Below are 23,180 nucleotides of genomic sequence, written 5' to 3' on the forward strand. Positions count from 1 at the left end.
GTATACTATCTATGGTTACATCAAGAGTTAATAATAGTGGAGGGAGAGTGTCTAACTCTCAGTATGGCCTGTACAAACACCCTGCGTAAAGTTCACCTTTCATCAAATCAACACCTTTATTGGGGGATAGAAAACTGCTGATTGGTGTTGATGAAGGTAAAGCCTTTGTTCTGAAATAAGGCTGAGCTGTTACTTTACATAGGGTGTTTGATGAATGCATTCAAGTTAGATACTCTCCACCTTACAAATATTATGAACTCTTGGTTACATGCACCACATGGCTGAATTAAATTAATGCAAATCATCGCACTGTTGCTAAGTCATGGGCACCCATACAATTATAGTACATGCTCACTGTATGTACTAGAAATGAATGTTCTACAGAAATCCCTTTAGATCCAGCACGTTCATTGCACAACAGATAAACAATATTACAAAACTACTAAATGTAAACTGTTATCAATCGTTCAAATGTTAACCTACCTGAAATATGTATAAGTCTGGGATGATGTGCATCAAATGGAGTACATATCATACAAAAGCACACAAGTATAGAATAATACAAAAATGTGTGTACATAAATTTATAGCACTATTAGTAAAATATATATATTTTTTTCAAAAAAGATATGCGTTTTTCTTTAAACTAATTTGCTTCCACTTTGCAAGTTTGTAAAACCCTTCTTTGGCCATGTTAAATACTTGGTAGAATTCTTCGTCACTCAAGTGACGCTACAGAAACAGATACAAGTAAACACTGATGTGCATTTTATATATGAGTACAATTATACCTCTAGCTTTGTTCTATCAACGTCAGCGGGAAGCTTCATTTTTCCGATGAGTTGTAATTCCTTTAGTGGGTACATCATCTACCAGAACCAATGTTACAACAATCTTACAATAATACACTACAACTCACCACCACATTGTCACTAGTGGCTGTCACCGGCTCTGTACTTTTCCGTCTCATCCTGTTCTCAACTACAAAAAAGACCATCGAAGAGTTAGTACATTATTCGTGTAGTGTCTAACAAGGTGGACTCTTTGAAGGGTTAGCATGGTGTTTGTATGGTGTCATGTCAGAATTTTTGATGGTAACATTGTGTGTTAGAAAGTTGACACGACATTCTACTACAGAAATATCATACACAACATTTGAAACTTTGGATAAACACTCTATTATTAGATGGTAATATCAATGTCAATTCTAAAATATGATAATCATACAATTCAATACAGTTCATTTGGTAAGAATTTGGAAATTTCAGTGGCGAAGTGATCGGCAGATTTTTTAGTTCAATGAATTGTATTGTGAGAGAAAAAAAAGTAGATACAATAGAAAGAATTTAATTATGGGATGGAAATGTATAACTATGTATAATTGAAGTGCTAATGGGTTTCATATAGTCAAATTGTTCAATCAGCCCAGACAATTTTCTGCATTGTAATGAATGGTGCCACACAGACAATGGTACACTAGATTCCATAGATGTGAAAATATATGAGGACAATAAACTTTATGTAGTAGAAGCTGAAAGGCATATCATCATTTCTGTTATAATATGATAGCACTCCTACCCACCAGTTGTAACAAATGATCAATCCACAGATAACATCCTTACAAGTATTGATACACATCCAAAAAACGTGGGAGAGCAGCGATTTTCATTTGTAGTTTCCACTTGAAATTTTTACAAAACTACTAAATCAAAATCACTGCCAAGCGTATTGTAATACAGAACCCCATTAACATTGAAATGATTTCACTAATAATGTTAACACCAACGTTTCTTATATCATCACTTCATTCATTGTTGCAACATGAAATAAATTGTAGTGGTCTCAAGTTTCCAGTGATGCCTGTACAAGTCACAAGTTGTCATGCATGCATAAGCCCATAACAACGGTATTGGTCATTTGAGAAATGATCACTTCAAGTCAACCATTCAAATTTGGTGTGCTATTTTTACTTGGCTCTTCACATAATTACAGGTGAGTATATATGTAAGAGTATGAAATCCACTGAAGCATTTAATGAAAACTATTTTGTTATCTATGATCGTTTTTTTTTCCAATGTATTTTAGTCTACAGTAATCGTCCACCAAAACCTGCACACACTCATGGGAACCGCTCCAATTAATCACGCATGACGTAGAAATGATGGGACCTCTAAGCTAATCATCAACATACATGAGCAGGAAGACAAAGATATAAACCAATCATAACAGTAACCTTACATAACCCCATACTTCACCCACACTACACACTTTGTACTCACAACTACTCAGACTACTCACAACTACTCACCTGGTGTAGGTAATTTTCCATTACTGGACACGGTTGGAGGTCTGGCAGGCTTGACGATGGGCTCTATCTGGGGTTGGCTAACAGTATTACTTTCACACTTCAAGTGCCAAATGGTGTTAGCTAGTGAGAAATGACTACATAATACACAACTTGCATTACAGAGTTGTAGTCTTTACCTGACATACACATCTCATCGCCTTCCACAAAATTCTGATGGCATTTGGAGCACTTGGCACATTTAGTGTGGTAGTGGTTCTCCCCAGCCTGTAATGTAACACAACCAACACTAAATACATGGACAACATCTACTATTACAACATCACTTATGTTCTATGACATGTAACTGATACTACAAGTGTATAGCATTCGTAATGATTCCTGACACCCTATCCTCATGCTAGGGACACAATAGCTTGTAACTGATATATACCCACAAGGGGTCAGGCATGGATCATTGGTGAAAGAAAGCTGTACACAAAAGGAAAGATACAGCTTGATGAACTGATGAAATTTTGTTAAAGGCAACAATTAGGGTAGTGCCCTATGGCACTGTCCAGGCATATCTCAATTTCTTGGTTACTTGCACAAGACACAGAACTATGTAGCAAATACAGATTGTAAAATGTGTTGCTCTGAGAAGCACACCAAATTTCCATTACAAAATACACATATACTGGAGGTGTTTACAAGTGCTGCTAACGTCATGGTAACTTTGTTGTGAGATGACCAAGCCAAATTTGAGATGATCTCAGTTTGACATACTGACCAATGGAATGAACAACAGAAACAACAAGGTGGAAGTTTATGGTTGAATTTGTACACAATGTATTGTAGTTTGGTCATTGGTTTATCCCAGCCCACAATGAGGGTGTAGCATTAGATGGCAAGCCTTGCCAGACTTCACTACAACAAACTTGAATAAGGGAATTAGTAATGTCTGTAGCTGCTACACCTAAAGAAACAGCCAATTCACTAGTGTAAAGAAAGATACTAGTAAATATTATCATTGTATGTTGGTACTAGGGACATCAAGCATAACAGCAACCCATTCCATATCAAGCTATGCTCAGCTACACAATACCTCAGTGTAAACAGATCTGTTATAGAACAAGCATGAAACGAAACACCAAATATTTAGTATCCTCCTTATCAGAATTTTAAGCTTAAAACAATATTATTAATGTTCACAAGCTTGTCTAATATTTCGTTGCATTCATTGTAGAAGGGTTCAGTAATCACCGTAACACCATCACAAACTAATGTTAGAAAGCTAATAAAATGTTGTCATATATGTATAGCTAATGTAATAATGTAGTGGGCACAGGGATCCATACCCTATTTGGCCATGGTTTGTACTTAATTACATTAATCCAGTGAGGCTTCACTTTGCAATATCACACAACAAACGATATGGACAGGTGATGTATCAAAAAGAGATTAAGTACAAGTTAAAAATTGTATGCAGTACAATGTCTTAAATATGGGAATATTCAATTTGTCCCTTACATACAAGGGGTCCATTTAAGGAACTACCAATACAATTCTACTGATATAGGACCTACATACGCAGGTATCAGGGGTATCATAGTATGCACAGCTTTCAACACTGAATCTGTATAATTCGTTAAAACCTCATATGAATATTTATAAATGTCTTCACTGAAGTTTATAAATTGCATTTCTGTATTACAAAGTGTGCACCCATTAAAATGTACACACAGAGTAGTTGTCTAATGAATCTTCTCAGAAGTGTTGAAATTCTCTAAGTGACACATGAACTAACCTCTAGTACAGTCCCCATGATGAACTGCTTGCATGCTATGCAGACAACTCCAAACAACTCATGGAAACATGTCTCACAGTATGGCTTGTCATTTCTAGGTACAAAAAAAGACATAAAGATATGTATATAAACCTGTTGCATATAATAGTACACTGTAAACTCACTTGCCGATGTATTCATTGCTCAATGCGGTCCTACATTTATTACATACAAAACACCCAATATGCCAGTGACGATCCAATGCCAAATAAGACTGTTCACTTTTGATGGTTTTCTGACAGCCAGCACAAGCTACAGAATTGATTAAATACTGTGAATTTATGTATGTACAACACTAGTATGGTACTATGAAATCCATACAATTTATACAGGTCTAACTCCTATGCAGACATAGATTCTGCTGTATAAATGGATTACAACACTAGAGCTCTTTACATAAGGTTTCTTATTAACAGCAAGTCTGCAGCTGTAGATTATTGGAATGCTTACTTCCAAGTCTTGATCGTACAATATGATCAACGTCCATCTCAGTCAACGAACCATCCGGGAAATCGTTAGTGTCTAGTTTGTTTTCACTGTGGTGGTTATCTAAAGATTTTATTACCAGCGATGTCTGCCTCAAATCTTTAGAATAGCTTCCTGGTTTCTCGCTCTTTGTGAGCGTGTTACTAGCACCATCAGGGGATAGCCGATCATTCAGAGTAGCATCAGGGTGTCTTGTGCTTGGACTGGGAGGAGGCTGCGAGCTACTACGTGACCCCTGCATGCCTACTTTCTCTGATGAAGCAGAGATATAGTGTGGAAGGTTTTCAGCACACATTTTACATAGAACCTCCTTGCCATCATAAGTCAAAACAGCTCCTGCTTGAATCTGTGCCCTAAAATATGAGATAAACACACAGTGTTTTATGACAACACAAAAGAGCACATGATTGTTGCACTATTAGGAAAGCACATATATATTGGAGATTACCACACAAACATTCCTGTACAACACCCATACAATTATAATGCCTACATGTCCTCCCAGAGAAACTCATTGTACAACAGAAGCCAACTATTGAAAACATGAAGGCATACTAGTACAAATAACTGGAATAATTGTGCACAAATCCATGTTAATGGTTTCATACCTGCACCGATCACATGTGAAACATCGTGGATGGTAGGTGTTACCAAGTGCTGTGACCACTCGTCCCTCAACATATTGACCACAAGCTTTACACTTTATACCAAAAAGTATCTCGTAATCTTTTTTGCAATAGTACTTATCATCTTTCAGAAAATAGCCCCCTTGGGCTAGAGAGCCTTGACACACTACACAACAGATACAAGAAACCATATGAACACATATTAAAACTTGGGGTGATAATAGGAACTTAATTTTGGGGTCTATTTACACTATCACTGATAACAACTCACCATTGCAAACAAAGCAGTTAATGTGGAAGTGTCTGTCCTGCACTTTTAAGACTTCACCAGCACAAACGTCCCCACAGGCGTAGCACATAACAGCTACGAAGAGAATACAACAATGAATTTATTACTAGCACTGAATAAATGTGAAATACGAATTACAAAGCGTACGCGCAAGATTTATGAGCTTACAAATCGTGTTTGTAAAAGGGTAAGAGTGATCGAGAATCTCAATCACACTAATCTAGATTTTTGTTTGTTTGTAACTATGTGAACGCCATTATGACACGCCCTTCGAGATCACAGCACACAAAACCACGAAAACTTATCTTCTATCAAATTTAAAATATTGCATACGAACAACGCACAAAAACTCACTCATTGTTAACAGATTACTTGACGAATGTCTTTTCAAACTGCTGGCTTAACTATACACTCCACAACAAACAGCAACTTTCATAACGCGACCTTGTACTGATGCCCGGCTTTATTACATGAACTAACTAAACGCGCATCCTCTGATTTACACGCAAGGAGAAAAAATGGCAGAAAACGCCCAACTTATTCGGGATGTTTTGGCAAAACAGAAAGGAGTGTTGTTTGCAAGGCCGGCTATTGTGTGCAGGCAAATGTACGCTGGTAGAGACATTATAGCAAAGAACAGCAAATTTGAACCTGGGTACATGGACAACAGGGGCTACCTACCAGTGGAATGGTGGATCATGTCTAAAACACACGCCAAAAATCCCATAGAGCAGGAAAATGAAGGAATAACGCATCTTTTTGTTGGTGACGAAGAGATTCTTTTTTCATCAGCTCTGACATATGCTGGTGAAGAACTGTTGGGAGGTTACATTGACACTTGGCCACTCACAAAACTCCTAGATATTGGAGGTGTCCCTGTGGTCCCACGATACACTGAAGATACGGGTATTCCCCCAACTGCTGAAGTACCACCCATTCCCTGTCATGTACATGCTGGGGAGGTAGTCAATGGCCACTGTGTACCCCCAGGAAAGTCGGAGGCATATTTCTTTCCTCCTACAAATATACCACCTTATAATTTGGATCTGACTGGGACCATAACTCGGTTAGGATTAAAACCCGGTGTGTCTAAGGTGCAGTTGGTGAACAGCTTAAATGAGTTTGGAAAAAATGATGACTTGTACAAGTTGTTGAATGTGTACGAGGTGTCACCATGGGAGAGTTGGTTCATCAAAGAGAAGGCAATCCATGCCCCTGGTCCATGGCCGACATTTGAAATCCAGCGACCACAAGATGATTATAACCTGTTTGCTTGGAAACTAGGAGCACCAATCGAGTCTAGTCAACTAGATGTAATCAAGGCAGATAATCAGATGAAGACTCTTCCAGATGAAATGACTGTGGTTGAAGAAACAGTTGACTGGGAGTTGAACAGCAAGTGGGATAAGTCAGCTTGGTTCAAGAAATGTGATATAATTGAACAAGGAGATTGGGGATGTTCTCGGCAGCTCTTTTACCATATGTTCTATGGGGAAGGATATGTTGTAGAACCTGGGAAGAGCTTCAAACGAGGTCAGGATGTGAGACCATTTGCAGGTATTGTCTGGAGTGGAGTTGGATACCTTAATGGACTGGAAATCAATTTTGCTAACAAACATAAGAGAGAATTCCTTATAACACCCAACACTGAAATGACCTTTGAGAACACTGACCCTTCTCAACAACTTATTGTATTTGTGATATTTCCAATGAAATTATAAAATGCACATTAAAATTATTTCAATGTACTAGCAAGTTCTCCATTCTCCTTCAGCTCCTAAATAACACACAAAAAGTCATCACAGCAATCACGTTACTGTTGTAGCTACAATAGCACAGTGGCTTGTGCGTGCATGGAGAAGTGTAATTAAATCATACAAGTACAAGAAGGGCAACATAGCATTGGTTCGTTCACATACCTTAACAATATCTAATCCACCAATGAGTTCTCCCTTCACATAAAGTTGTGGGTATGTGGGCCAATTGGAGTATGTCTTGAGTCCCTGACGTACCTACACACAAACATACGCTAAGACTGAAGAATTTAAAACTTGGTACTCCTTACTTCTTCATCTTGCAGTATGTCAAACGTACTGTACTCCACCCTAGAAATGATAATACATTCAAGACACAGAAAAAAAACTTTGCATGAGATAACTTATCAATAATTCCATCATAGAATAGTTTTAAAAATGACAGCAATGTATGTGTATAAACTGTGCATGGCCAGTCTGTCTGAGATAGTTTTGTATGACCAATTGACTAATCTACCACTATAAAAGATGCCCCATTTACTGAAACTACACACACAATTACATGCTCACCTAGTCTCACTTAGTATCGCACACATGGTCTTGCTGAACCCACATCTCGGTTGCTACAACAACAGTTGGAAAATTTTCACTGCTACATAATTCACTACATTTTCATGTACCTCACAATCCCCTTTCATAAACAGCATCACAGGGGACTTGTTAATCAACTGCTTTAATCTTCAGCACAAGTTACATGTCAACAACAGCTTGTAAGATAAAGTATGTATGCTATTACCTTTCATTGAGTGGCTGCTGTTTGGGAAGAAGAGTATCCAGTGTCTGAGATTCCTTCATCTCTTTGACAATATCAAGTCCTCCAATTAGTTCACCGTTAGCATAGAGTTGTGGGTACGTTGGCCAGTCAGAAAATTTCTTTAGACCTAAAAAGTGACTTACAATGGAGTTCCTTAAGTCAACGAAGGCCTTACCTTGTCTAACTTCTTCATCTGAGAGGATGTTGAAGGAGCTGTATTCAATGTTGTCTTCATTCAGCAATGCCACCATTTGCTTACTAAACCCTACATAATACAATACACAGGTGTTGTTCAAATATAACTGGATAGAGTCCTACCACAGCGAGGCTCTTCTGGTGTTCCCTTCATAAATAACATCACGGGTGCAGCATTGACCAGCTGTTTAAGACGTACATCTAATGGCTAACATTGAACATGTGTATGTTACTATTGTTATTGGATTATTTCACATACTGGCTTGGTAGGTTCTTGTGTTGCAATAGCAGATAGGGGTGGGGCTATGGTTGAAGAATGCTGAGCAGTTTTTTTGGTCACCTCAGGGACATGAGCACCATTAACGCGATCCACTACTTTTTTACCCTGAAAAGATGTGTACATGTACACAGAACAGTCACTGTCAATAACCGTATTTGCATTACTACAAACACATATTATGTAACCTGTTGAGCAAAAACCGGACTAGTTTGCAATTTTCTCAAACTTCCTTTTACGACTTCTTTGTTGTCTAAAGGGAAAAACCAATGGGCTGTTGAGGTTTCAGCCTTATTTGGTGAGCAGAGGAGGTACGACACACATTAAGTTCTATCAAAAGAAATTGTTATTTTGACTTTTAAAGTGATCCCTAAACTGGATTTATGGAAACCTTGAATACAATTTCCAGTGCTATTGTTGCCGTTTGCCCTCTGTTTCAGGTGGTAAGCTGTTCATCATGTGACAATGTCTCCAATCACCCTGCTGGGTTCAGTGGGGCTCACCTCACCATTATACATAAGAGCAACTGGCACCTAATTTTCAATGCAACCCTCTTAAACTTTTTAATTGCTCCATACAAAAACTACAACTCACGTGAGTGTGTTATACCTCCTTTGTCTGGTGAGTACTTTTGGAGTTAGAGCGATAGAGCTAAATAATCAATTTGTAAAGTGTCTATATGAAAAATAAATTACAGGCGTTTCTTTAATCAATCCTAAGTCATGAGTCAATGAAGTTGGGACTTGTGTCATTGTGTTTACCATGAACTGAGGAATTTATCAAATTACAGTACAGTTCTTGGCCTATATCCACCCAAGCCTATATCCACCCAAGCAAGAAGGCTGTTCAAACTTAGAAATGGCAACAATAAAGCTACAATGTAAACAAACAAACATAACTCATGGTACAAAAATGAAACAAAGACATTCTTACTTCTCATGAAGAGGCAAATGCAGTAGTGTATTACAGCCTGTTTACACTAGCCATCTATATCGAATCAGAGTGATCTCCAAGTCAATGTAAACACGCACCGCATCAAATTGAACCATGTCTAACCACTTTGAAATGGACCTGCTATGGGTGTGGGTCTGTAGTTCGCTCCACCTACTCAATGTACACAGTTGTGACTCTGCAGTTCGATTTGGCTTTAATAAACCGAGTAAAGATATGATTATATGATGATGCGATGATATATCATGATTATATGAAGATATGATCATAAAATTATTATTTTTGTAGCATGCATCCAATGTATTTCAACGGTATTTATCTCAAAAAAATTACATAGTCCTCTAGATCTGGTTTTTGCTCAGTGGGTCACATATTAATACACAATATCACTATCTAGCTATGCTTGAACACAGTTTACAGTGTATATCTATGATATCATTTGCTGGCATAAAGTATATATATATAAAGTGAATTGCAGCTAAGCACAAACAATATTGCCAAATTTTGACAGTTGAAACTAAACATAGCTTTTCTTTAAGCTGGTATATGTAGATTATAGGAAGTTGTTAGCCTAAACATACAATGTAGTATGTTATGCTTGATGCAGTATTTGAGAGAGGTAAGGGAAATTTCATATGTCGGAATTCACAAAATATGTATACAAAATTTTTACGGGAAAATAAAGTGAAAGATATTTCCGAAAGAAGGAATATTGCACCTTTGAAATTTTGTACATGGGAGAATCAAAGTGTCGCCGCACACTGTATTCTCCATACAGTACCAATTAACTACATAACTGTACTGTATGAGTCATACAGTACAGTTAGGCACATAATTGGGCAAATGCAGTACAGTTATGCGGATAATTGGACAAATACAGTATAGTCGATTTCCAGTTGGCAACACAGTATTAAAGTCACATGCTTGAAAGTAGCCAATGAGATCAGTAGCCGTCCACCTGGTGTGAAATTTCATTGATTATTCGTGTGATATTTTTGCATTTGGCCAACGTGGACAACCAACCTGAAATCAACAGTACACTTGGGTAAATACAGTTATGTAAGGAATAAACCCACTCAGAAAGCACGATTGATCATGTGCATGACATCATAAATCACTAAAACTAGCCAGACTAATCCTACTAGTTGGCTCTACAACTAGAAATAAAATATATGGATACTTACTGCATGGGCACGTGAGATGAACACTCCAAGCAAGAAGACCAGAAAGTAGCCTCTTGACATGTCCCTTGTGCCGTATTTTATGTACTCATGACGGTGCTTTAATTACTGTAAATGGGGAAGTTTCACAGTTAAGGCTTAAACATAGCTTTTTAGTACAGTGTAAGGTTATTGATTTAGCAGGGAAACTCTCTTGACTTGCTTTGAAACCATGAAAAACGTGAATATTTCCCCCGATATATAGTCATCACCAGGAGCTTATGAGCCGCTGAAGGAGCATGAAACTTACGCTGCCTGCCGGGTGCCATTGAAATCCAAATTCATTAGCAATTAGTTTCCATATGAGGAAAGCAAAATCTCATTAGTCAATGCCGTATACTAATTGCGCGTGACACTTGTAGCAATTTATTCAAAAACATGATATAATTTGGATTGTGATGGAATCAAGTTTCATGCTCCTTCACCGCCTCATAAGCTCCTGTCATCACTGAGACATGCAACAATTAACACACCTTAATGTATATCACAGTTGGTACAGCAACTATTTCATATTTTAAGGAAACTTCTGGAAGTGATTCTGCCTCAACCTGTGGGTAATCAATCAGTACAATTGGTGCACTAATCATATTCACTTATACTTACTTTCATAAATTTGACATTTTCATATTCTCCTGCCAATTCTTCTAGTACATCATTCATCTGTTTACACGGATCAGACCATGATGCCCAGAAGTGAACCACAAGGAGACTAAATACATTATTAGCAACGCCAATTCTCTAAATAACGCGCACATATGGTGGTAATTGTTTCTACGCACCTTGCCGAGGTGGTGACATGTTTATCTAATTCTTCTAACGTAGATATGCTGATAACTGAAGGCTTTTCAGACGACATTCCTTTGCCTACAAACCGTGACGAATTATGATGTCATAAACTCGCGTGATTAAGCCAATCATACTACAGGTATGGGGATTTACCTCACATTTACAAGTTGTACCATATTAAAGCACAACTGTCCCCCAACACGATCTCATCAGTTCATGCAGTTTAGGTACCCACCCAAAAAGCTATAGATAGACTTCACTGAATCCACGCAGTTTACAAAATGCTACAATAAAATACATCTGTGTCAAATATTATTGATATCAGTCATGATCTCAGGCAAATATCACTCTTTTATTCCTTTAGCTGCAAGTTCTTCAGTCACTCTGTTCAAGTAGGTTGGATCTGGATAACCATTACTACATAAAAAATAAACCCATTAAGGTACGTAACATGATCAACAAAATGATAACTATTTTTACAGGTACTTACCATGTAAGATAGGGAAGGCAGTTTTTAACAACAATTTTACAACAGAAGAAAGATAAGGGTTTTGACACTGAAAGTTAGTTGTATTAGTTACACCAAACTTAAAAAACATATGTGTGCAGCCCCCTTTAGATCTGCCACTGAATTTATAGACACAGTTATAGCTAGCTATATCAGATGGCACAAGAACAATGAAAACACTGTGACTCTTCAGTATAGCTATATAGCTAGTATAATGTCATATAGGTAACTTTATACAAAGGTACTTCAGTAGCAGATGTAGCACTCCTAGATGAGATTCAGGTTTTCAATGCCACTATAGCTGCAGCACAGTGGGTTACTGATGTAAATGTGGTGGGTAATTTTTTCAGTTCACAGTAATGGAAAATCCTAAAATTCAAAACTTTGCATAATGTAATTCCATAATAGTAGAGTTTCTTTTCACTTTACTGAATAAATCTGTGATATAGTTACAAAACATAGAAATTTTTAAAATTCAGGTAGGGATCATAGAAGAAAAAGTAACAAAACAAAGAGGTCGCCAACATCTGCAGATATACTAGTGGAAACTTAAGAAGTGTTCAAATGTCCACTAGTATATCTGCAGGTGTAGGCGATCTCCTTGTTTTCCTATTTTTATTTCTATGACCATAGACTAATCACATTCCTTGTGCTTTTTGTTTATTTTTTTTGTATGACTGGTGAAGCTGCACACACTACATCAAAAGAAACAACAGTGCCAAACATAATTGTTTATTTTGCATCTGAACACACATTCCACCTATCAATTACTGAAAAGTGAAGTGGCCATTATACGCTATATTTTTTGAGCTCATTACACAGTGTTATAGCTAGTACAAGAAGCATCTCTACAATCAATCCAGCCACTACAAAATATATGGACAATTCCTATTATAAAAGCATATGGTAGAGTTAACTGCAGTGAAACCTATTGTGAATTGACACCTTGTGCTGCCAGTGAAAAGAAACAGAACACAAAGGAGGACAAAGGTAAGTCCTTGATGTGTGCATTGTATGTATTCCAAAAGACACCTGTCGGGCTGAAGCAACGTCTAATGGTGAAAACATCAATTCCATAGTCTTAGCCGTTAATCAGTTACACTGGCCTGTCAGTCAGTCAGTCAGTCAGTCAGTCAGTCAGTCAGTCAGTCAGTCAGTCAGTCAGTCAGTCAGTCAGTCAGTCAGTCAGTCAGTCAGTCAGTCAGTCAGTCAGTCAGTCAGTCAGTCAGTCAGTCAGTCAGTCAGTCAGTCAGTCAGTCAGTCAGTCAGTCAGTCAGTCAGTCAGTCAGTCAGTCAGTCAGTCAGTCAGTCAGTCAGTCAGTCAGTCAGTCAGTCAGTCAGTCAGTCAGTCAGTCAGTCAGTCAGTCAGTCAGTCAGTCAGTCAGTCAGCAGAAACTTCCACTGCACAACTTAAAAATTGTGTAGCAGCAAATATTTTGTTGTGCTGCTTGACTACATGTCTACATCTAACCAAAACTGCCAAGGCTGGTTTCTGGTTTATATATATTTTTATGAGAAAGTGCAAAACTCCATGACCCCTACTATTCTACTGTATGATGAATACTTTTAGAGTATACTTGACCATTCAAAATCTTGGTTGCATTTTAAGTGGAATTTTTATGATTCGTGTGATTGTAATAATTACAGCTGGTGTAGACCATCAAGAGGAAACAATGGGCATAGAAAAGACAGTCCTTTCCAAGGTCTTTATATTAATGTTAGTAGCATGACAAGATAGCTGAAGTATGAAAACTCACCACTCAACTACCTAGCTCAAATGTGGGATGAAGACAAAACAAGAATGGACAGCTACTCTATCAAAGTGATGAGACATAACAATCAAATTCCACGCAGGAGTGCTATGTGCTATCAGTGAATCTTATACCATTATTTGTGACAGTATATTATAATCATATGCGACACACTGAAAGAAAATTTATTTATATTGCTGCAATCACAATCGCACACACACTGGATATATAGGTACATCTTTGTTTTGTTTAAATTAACACATTACAAATTGAATCAAAACACACTAATTGAACAACAATCTGTAAGCTACCCATTTCACATTAACACACACACACACACACACACACACACACACACACACACACACACACACACACACACACACACACACACACACGCACGCACGCACGCACACAGGTACGCATGCACACACCTTCTGTTGTAAGACAATGGCATGGTCCTGGATCCAAAGAACTGGACCATACCAGGCACAAATATAGGTTAAATAACAAACACTATTTCTAGTGCCAAGTAAAAGTCATTGCAGTAATAAATTGTGCTGTTATGTTTAGCTATACATAGTTAAACATGCATGTACACAAAGATCATCATCTCTTACTACCTGTCCAACAATAGTTTATGTTCACCTGGCTAAGGGATACTGAATAACAAAATAAAAGCTTTGAATTTAGACCACGTGCAACAACAGCTAAAGGAGTAGACCACATCTTTATTAATGATCACCATGGAATGTTAACAAGAACAGCTACACGTATGTGGGTTATATATATACAAGTACACAAAAAAATTTGGAATTTTCAACTAGAGGAGGGACCATAGCACATCAACAAAAAGTACTGAAACAAGTTGGAGTAGTCCATGATATTAAATCACCGTAAAACAATAAGTATTATATCTCTACTGTGCTCAAGATACCATAATGGAAATGCACAGTAGGGATATAGAACACTTCTTATTGTTTTCTGTGATTTAATATCATGCACTACTCCAGCTTGTTTCAGTACTTTTTATTGATGTGCTATGGTCCCTACTCCAGTTGAAAATTCCAAATTTTTTTGTGTACTTGTTTGTTAACTTTTTTTGTAAATAATTTTATTAGCTAAGACAGATGAACCCACGCATACCGCATCTGAAATGCACCGTGCACCCCAGCTATATCAATTATCGTCTGAAAAGTGAAGTATCCATTACGCTTCGTTGTCAGCTATGCTCAGCCCGTTACACAGCATTTCGAATCAAGAACTGTTCAAAAAGCACCTCTACAATCCAAAAGAAAGAAACAGTACCACATGCCACAATTATATTAATTATCGTCTGAAAAGTTAAGTATCCATTACGTTTCGCTGTCAGCTATGTTCAACCCATTACACAGTAGTACGAATCAAGAACTGTTTGAAAAGCACCTCTGCAATCAAAATAGCCACTATGAAAAATACATTACGAAGGGAAGCCATCACGTGCTACCACCAAATCGACACCATTTGCTGTCAACAAAGATGAATGGGACACAAAGAAGGACACTGGTAAGTCCATGAAGAATACATTGTACGTACTGCGATACGCCAAAAGGTACCTGTCAGGCCAAAGTGACATTGAACAGTGAAAAAATCAAGCCCGCAGCCTTAGTTGTTATCAAGTTACGCTTGTCTGAAGGCATCAGTCAGTTACTTACTTACTCAGTCAGTAGAAAATTCCGTCAGATAATTTTTTAAAAATTCCGTAGCAACTTGTTGAAAGCATTTCGGGTCGATCAGAAAGCTTGCTTGGGCTTAGTTTTACCTAATCAATACTGCCTCATCATCATCAGGGAAAATTGAGGCTGGTTTATGGGTGATATTATTTTGTGGGCCACGCCTACTCCTTTGTGGTCCCTACTATACAGTTACTATCGTACTGTATGATATATCACATAAGAAGTTAAATTACAAAAAATACAGTTATAGTGTATATGGAACCCTCTTGTTAAAAATTATTTGTTAAAGCTTCAGGGTCAAACTCTTTTTGGTTGCTAGTGAAAGTGAAAGAGTTACCAAAACTACGTATAAGTAGAGACAAAAGATAGAAAATTTTGGGGCTCCATTTTTGTCCATAATTCATGCTAACTTTAGCCAAAAAACAAAGTAGCTAATTTTCACTTTTAAAATACCCAAGAAATGTTTCGACTTCCTACATGAGCAGCTAGCTAGCTGCAACCATCCTGCCAAAATTATTACTTGAAATGTTAAAGAAACCACCTACCACCTGTATAACTTATCACATTGTACTCTCTTGTATTCTTTACTATATCTCTTTATTAATAAGGCCATCAGATATCAAAAGAGAAATTACTTTGTAACTTAACCATAAAACTATCATACAGTTATCTACTATTGAACTGCATGGATTAAAAATGCTTTGCCAAATTGTTGTGATGCATGTGAAATAAAATTATCCAACAATGATAATAACCTTTGTGGTCCTCCTGTCATGTTTGTCTTGTGATGGATGTCATTCCAGATCACTACGCTAGTACCAGTTGTATGGGAGGTCCCAATGGTGAATATTAACCTAGCATCAAAAGCCTTCCTGAGTAGTCTAGCAACTTTCCTTCCTTCAATAGAGTCTGGTAGATAAGCAGTACATGATGTGCCATAAAAACGTTGTCCAGGATTAGGATGACCTGGGCCTTGTGTTCCACCAGGAATGTGGTAGGTAATAGTGATGGTACCATACTTCTCATAACCTGGTAAGCTCGAATATTCAGTGAAAGATATCATGATACCACCTATTGGTTGATTTCCAGTTAATTTCCTCAATGGTAAGGCACAGGCAGGACAGTATGGCTTGTGTTTTAGAGCCTCATCCAGACATGACTTACAAAATACTTGTTTGCAGTGTTTACAGCATGACACTGCTGTGGGTGGTTTATTGGTTGCTTCCTCAGAGCAGATTGTACAACTTAGACAATGAGATTGAACATTATGCAGCATGTTTATACATGCACCCTTAACTCACTGTTCTTTTCTATATTTATGGCTCGTGGCAAAGAAGTTGTACATAAAGTGGTGTGTACTTTAGGTCCATCAGATGATCTCTTCTCTTGTCTGTTAGTTCCCTGTGAGGGTTCATCTTTGTGCTGCCTTAAGGGATCATCACTAGTTAATTCCAAGTTAGGATAAAGTAGGCTTTTTGTAACTGGGTTAGCAGCAGGGTTTATTATGGACACTAAAGGAGAATTGATATTACTTGAATGGGATTTGTTAGCCAAGACAAAGTCATGCTTTGCATTGCTACTGGCGTCCTTAACTTCCTTGTCATTAATTATATTATTGCTTGTACCTCTCTTGCAAGATTCAATGATAACATCACTGCCATTTTCAGCCTCTGTATCTTTAGACCCTCTCCTATTCTTTGTGGCAGTGCTAATTGGTAAAATGGACACATCTGGTGGAATACTATTAGATGGACTTGTCATACTATGAGTCTGGAGTTTGAGAGGTCTCATTATCCCTAAGGTGGAAGTGGTAAAATTTGGGACAACAACTGGATGAACAGGTACTGATCCCAAATGATGTTTCTCTCTATGGAACACACTGAGGAATACCTGATAAGTAGGATCATCAATGATGACAATGCGCACATCTGTCAGAAGTACAGGACTGTGACATTTGTAACTACAAAGTGTTGAGAGCATAACATTAGCCACAAGTTCCTTTGACACAGCATATATTCCTGAACTGATTGGTGGAAATGAAATAGATTTGCATTCAAATCGTTCTGCTATGACCATTGCATTATTACAAGCACTTTTCAATAGGGGACCACAGCTCTGTTTGTGCTGGTATGCCATAGGACCAACTGCGTGGATAACCATTTTGCATTTCAACTTTCCACCAGCAACTGTTGTTGCGACTGCATCACCAGTAGCTACACTTCCACGTCGACTGATCAACTGGTTAGATGCTTTCTGAACTTCACCATCACTGGCTCTATCAATAGCAGCAGCCACACCCCCAGCATGTTGCAGACGATCATTTGCAGCATTCACTATGGCATCAACATCCTCATCTACAATATTACTGAGCTTTATGGTGACTCTCCTGGAGATCTTGGGCAAGTCAATAAAAACTGATTTTGTTGTAAGGCTTTGTACTAAGGCAGAGCTTTGAGCTGAGTTAGAGCATCGAAATGAAACATTAAGTTGCTTTCTTACATGCTGCATCTGTCGAGCATCAGTAGATAAGCATTTGATTTCTCCTTTCTTTGCATCATACTTGAAATAAGTGTGGTTGAAGGTTTTGTTGTACTCATCAACTATTGCACTTGCCTGTTGTACATCACTAACTGATACTGAATGTTCCTTTAGTTTACCACCCATCATCAGCTCACGGTAGGCAGTAAACAGTTCCTCTTTGATCTTCTCCTCTGTGACATCATCACAGTCAATGTTGATGGTCATTGTCTGTTGATCATAAGACACTGCTGAATGTTGGTAGGCTCCTGTCTTCTCCATTAAAGCAAGGATATCAGGATTGAGGTTAGATTCTTTAGCAAAAACAGTGTGTACTTTCTTTGGACTAGGCGAAATATTAGCAGCAGCCAAATATTTCTAACAAAGGAATCAAAACAAATTATACTAAAATATGAGTCATACAGTACACATACAGTTATGTGGACAACTGGGCAAATACAGTACAGTTTTATGCAGAACAGTTATGTATAGGAATGTTACAACTCAGACAGCACGATTGATCACGTGAATGACATTGTAAATCACTAAAACTAAAACTAAAGCCACTGACTATAGATTACATGGACACATACTGATTGCTGACCAATGAAAACTGAAGTGTTTTGGGCATGCGAGGTAAATGTTCCAAGCAAGCAGACCAGGAAGTACAATATAACACTTAAAGCTTGCACACGTCTATGCTTACGTGTACAGCACTCATGTGATGTCTTAAGGCAAATACAGCACTCCTTGTGTTATATTAGCCTCTTGACATGCATATGCCTCCTTGTGCTGTATTTTTTGTACACACACGTAGTAGTGCTTTAACTATAACCTAAGACAGTTGCCTAGTTTGTCTCAATGGTATGTAGCTACATCATTGGCTACTGTTGATGAGTATTCAGCTGTTAAGACTACAATACAAGACATTATAGTGCATTGTGTGGACTGGTATGACCCTGTCATCAGTAGCTATAACCAGTACTGTCTGCCTGAATGCAATAAAAGTGTAAATTATTATGGCAGTTATAGTGTAGTAAGTCATGACTAGTGAATACTAAGTACGTGACATCAGACAAGTGAACATGGCCTACGTGAGCTATACTTGCAAATCCAGCAACAATGACAACCTCTCTATATAACAGACCACGTTTTATGGTCTTACTTACTTTCTTTGGTGTAGTATCATCCTTAGCATTTTGCATTACTGTATCATTTTGTTGTTCGCTACATGGCACTTTTTGTTCTGATATTTCCTCAATGTCAGCCTTTTGTTTTAAGATATTATCTAGTTGTTGTTTCTTTTGTTCTAATTCTTTTTGAAGTCGATAAATTTGTTGATCTCTTTGTTGCAATTCTTTACAATTACGCTGCAATTTTAGATGATTTTCAGACAGCTCCTGGTTTTTCAAAAGTATTTCTTCATCTTGCTGTTTCAGCTTGCGATTATTTAGGTGTAATAGTTGGTCCTTCTGAAATAATATTTCATTTAGCTTTTGGAGTTCTTTATCTGACTGCAATTTTTGTTCCTTGATTACTTGATCTTTTACCTGAATCACATTTCTACACTCAGTCAAGTTTTGCTCATGGCGTACAACAGTGTTGAAAAGGTCAATAATGCTATCACTCTCATGTGGCAAGTGGCTATATTCAGTACCTCTCAAGCTCCTAATCACTTCTCCAATAGTTGGCCTATCAACTGGTTTTTTCTGCAGGCATCTCTCAACTAGACGTCTCAGTGCTGGTAAACTAGACATCTTAACAAGGAGGTGTTCTCTTCTCTGTACTTCTGACAGAATGACATCATCATCAGTTATTTTATCCTTTGGTGTTGGCCACTTCATGCTGGTAACATGCATACATACGCATCCAAATGAGAAGATGTCGATTGGAGCACCATACACTGGGTTAACTGATAACGCCTCTGGAGGCATAAACACCATGTTACCAGGAGTTTGGGTGTGTCTATTAAAACCTGGTGAAATTATCTTAGCCATTCCGAGGTCACTTATTTTAGCTACTAGATGTTTAGTAAGAAGAATATTACTGGAGTAAAGATCCCTGTGGATGATGTTCTGACTGTGGAGGAACTGCAGACCCTGACACACATCTGTATATATGGAAAATTTGAAGTGTAAAGGAATATCTGTTTTCTCGTATTTCTCAATCAGGTCGGTTAGGCTGATGTGCATCAACTCCATCACTAGCCATGGCAACTTCGCTTTCTTTCCTCTTTCACTAGGGTAGTAAATTCCCAGGAACTGCACTACGTTAGGATGAAGAATTTTGCTACAATTTTCACACTCTGTAAGAAAGACTGACTTCCATTTCGAGTCCTCAGTATTAACCAGTATGGGATGCATTTCTTTCGCGGCACACACCGTCTCGTGCACGATCACTTCGTAGACACTTGCATACGAGCCGACTCCTATTGGCTCTTCTTTTGTCTTTGTCACCACAGACAGTTCAAAACTACTTTGTCCCTTCAATGTCGCCATACTTAAAGTATCCCCACTCCTCCTAGCATAAATCACGTGCTGGAGGCTGCACGTGCTCAAACAAACTTGGCGTATTATGATCGTTGTATTAGAGTATTTTGCTATTTTGTAAATTTAATAATGCTCATCGTCATTACGGTCTTTTAACGTTTTTTTTCTAGGGACCATAAAAAGGGTTTCCACTCAAAATAGAAAGGTGTTTCATTTGTTGTTTCTAGAGATTTTCACACAGATTTAGCTACCTTTAAGTTAAAGCAAATAAGTGCTAATTTGTTATTGGAATGTTTGCAGCATTCGATATCAGCACAATTTTACCATGTGTAAATATCCAAAAAGTGGTCACGTGACCAAAAATCCCTTCATATAGGATTTCCACTGTAAAATAAGATGATGCCTTAGCCTTTTTCATTGTTTCTGATGATTTTCATGCAGGTTTACCTTAAGATAAAACATATACAAGTGCTAATATATTATTAAACTGTCTATTACTTTCAATATCAGTGCAGTTTTAACTGTTAATACCCAAAAATGGTCATGTGGCCAACAATCCCATTACAGCTATAAAGGATGTGCTATGACACTACAAGATGTAGAATCCTTCATTATAAGGCAAGAAAATAGTGACTTTGGTCACCCTAAAATACAATGATTTTCTAATCAGATGTCTAGTTTAACTATTTTTGGTCACATGACCACTTTTTGTATGTTTTTGAGTGTTAAACTTATGCTGATACCTAATGCCACAAGCAATCCAATAATAAATTAGCACTTGTTTGCTTTATCTTAAAGGTCAGTCTGTATGAAAATCACCAGAAACAAAGTAACAAAAGGAAGCACTTTCCTATTTGAGTTGGAAACCCTACCAGAAATTATTGTTACTGAGTAGGCAGTGTTCATTGATTATGCCTCGGATTATGCCCAGGGAGAAGAAAATTACAAGGGAGGGGATTTACAGGGAGGAACATAATGTACAATTAGCTATTGTCAAATGATTAGTTAGGATATGTATCACTACTTTGTATTTCTAATTTGGGTCATATTTTTGGCAGCAAAATCTTCTACTAGCTAGCTATACAGAATTATAGCTACCTAACTCAAATCTAAAATTCTATTTTCTTTGTATTTATATAGCTACGCAATCTTGCATCTTTCAGTTGATTATCACTGAACCAAATTGAATTTGACCTGTTAGCTATACCCATCAAAAATCATGCACATTATATTAAGCTCAATTCTGAATGTTATAGAGGTGGATTCTGTAGAATTAATTGTGCATTCTGGACTGCATCTGTATTGACAGAAAAATTATTTGTTTGTTACTGTAAAACCATAGTTCCTTTTATCATGAAGCTGTACTCAACTGCTAATGAAAAGTTTCTGTTTTAACCAAGGAAGTTAGTAATGATGGTTCTGTCAATACTGCCTTCAAATTTTATCATAGGAAGTGTTGTTTTTAGATCACTGGTTTTCCCCAATGGTTGTGTTAGCCAATCTACAAAGAGTAAACAAGGTCATCATATTATAAATCTTGGGGAAAACCAAGGGCTTTAACTGGTTTAAGCAAATTTAGTAGAGTAACTATACATTGTAATAATTAATCTAATATTAAATTTATTTATAAGGATTTACAGCACCAGTGGTGAACTGGCTGGTCCTGCAGTCTGCTGTGTAATGATGTTAAGTACTGTATGCTTGGAAAGTTGATGACAACAGAGAAAATTCATGACTGGACCGGCTGGGCAGCCTTGAACCTGCAGCCATTCAATTAATTAATGCTTGAATTGGAGAACCACTGCTGCAAATTCAGGATAAAATATGTAAATGGGATGGACTAGCTAGCACCCTCACATGAATTATGAAGTAGCACTAATTCTAAATAAGTGTACGGTGTTTCCATGTGATTAATACAAGAATATAAAGCAATCAGGAAGGACAGGACAGACAAGAGAAGATACTGTAGAGACCTGCTTGTATATACAACACTTGTCTGGGAAGATGAAAGGTTATTGTCCTTTACTTTTAGTTATAATAATGTAACTATGTATATACTTCATTCAGGCAAGTGTTTTATTTGTTGTGCACAGTGCAGTATATCAACAGGGTAGTAGGTAGCTAGCTCATCATAATGCATTAGTGTACTTCCAACTTTAAATTGCATTCAATTATTAATTCTGAGCACACATAGTTTTGCTAAACTTTAATAGATCAGTCAACTACTCTAATAGAACATTCATCATTAAAATTCTTTACTATACATACTCCTAGACCACTTGAACTTCCACTCGAACTCGCCTGATCAGACACACATTCAGAGTTAACTACATAGAAGCAAAAAGTAACTGTTTGCATTTCACTATAGTTCAATCACAATAGCAATTTTATTGATGTATACTCTCAACAGCTGAACAGCCGATTCTGAGAAGATCTGCACAAGCACCAAAGCTTAAGGAGACCTTAGTCAAGTAACACTTAAACTAAGAGGGAGGAGATGTAGTATATTAAGAGTGCACTGATTATCTGGCTCACATATATTATTGTTTTTGTTGAGTTTTGTGCATGTAGACTAGTTATAAATTTGCCTTTTAGCTTTGTATGATTGCTGTCATTATGATTGATAATTATTCTTAATCAAACTCTTAATTACTATACCATTGTAGCTAGTAG

The 23,180-nt window shown here is 37.4% G+C and overlaps 3 protein-coding genes and 1 pseudogene across 4 annotated transcripts; 1 reads left to right on the forward strand and 3 right to left on the reverse strand.

Annotated features, from left to right (window-relative positions):
• Nucleotides 1-410: 410 nt before the first annotated feature.
• LOC136236631 (actin-binding LIM protein 1-like) lies at nt 411-6,042 on the reverse strand. 2 transcript variants are annotated; one of them, XM_066026855.1, is made up of 11 exons: nt 5,885-6,042; nt 5,513-5,605; nt 5,224-5,407; nt 4,580-4,968; nt 4,255-4,381; nt 4,091-4,184; nt 2,484-2,571; nt 2,308-2,427; nt 919-980; nt 791-868; nt 411-731 (listed from the first exon to the last, which is right to left on the reverse strand). In XM_066026855.1, exons 1-11 carry the CDS (start codon nt 5,886-5,888, stop codon nt 618-620), a joined length of 1,353 nt encoding a protein of 450 aa, XP_065882927.1. In that variant the 5' UTR covers nt 5,889-6,042; the 3' UTR covers nt 411-617. The 2 variants fall into 2 exon arrangements, with proteins under 2 accessions (XP_065882927.1, XP_065882928.1); XM_066026856.1 differs by lacking the exon at nt 5,885-6,042 and adding an exon at nt 5,699-5,808.
• LOC136236639 (uncharacterized) lies at nt 6,004-7,293 on the forward strand. The gene has a single exon (XM_066026863.1). It carries the CDS (start codon nt 6,049-6,051, stop codon nt 7,249-7,251), a length of 1,203 nt encoding a protein of 400 aa, XP_065882935.1. The 5' UTR covers nt 6,004-6,048; the 3' UTR covers nt 7,252-7,293.
• LOC136236656 (glutaredoxin-3-like) lies at nt 7,217-11,677 on the reverse strand. Its single transcript, XM_066026880.1, has 12 exons — nt 11,521-11,677; nt 11,345-11,450; nt 11,215-11,289; nt 8,553-8,678; nt 8,417-8,501; nt 8,274-8,363; nt 8,081-8,225; nt 7,965-8,022; nt 7,855-7,907; nt 7,596-7,635; nt 7,450-7,542; nt 7,217-7,307 (listed from the first exon to the last, which is right to left on the reverse strand). The coding sequence occupies exons 1-12, from the start codon at nt 11,595-11,597 to the stop codon at nt 7,266-7,268; spliced, it is 990 nt and encodes a 329-aa protein (XP_065882952.1). The 5' UTR covers nt 11,598-11,677; the 3' UTR covers nt 7,217-7,265.
• Nucleotides 11,678-11,787: 110 nt separating this feature from the next.
• On the reverse strand, nt 11,788-20,548 carry LOC136236686 (uncharacterized; annotated as a pseudogene).
• Between the last annotated feature and the right edge of the window lie 2,632 nt (nt 20,549-23,180).

Source organism: Dysidea avara, chromosome 10, assembly GCF_963678975.1.
Source record: "Dysidea avara chromosome 10, odDysAvar1.4, whole genome shotgun sequence".
In the NCBI taxonomy this organism is placed as follows: Eukaryota; Metazoa; Porifera; class Demospongiae; order Dictyoceratida; family Dysideidae; genus Dysidea; species Dysidea avara.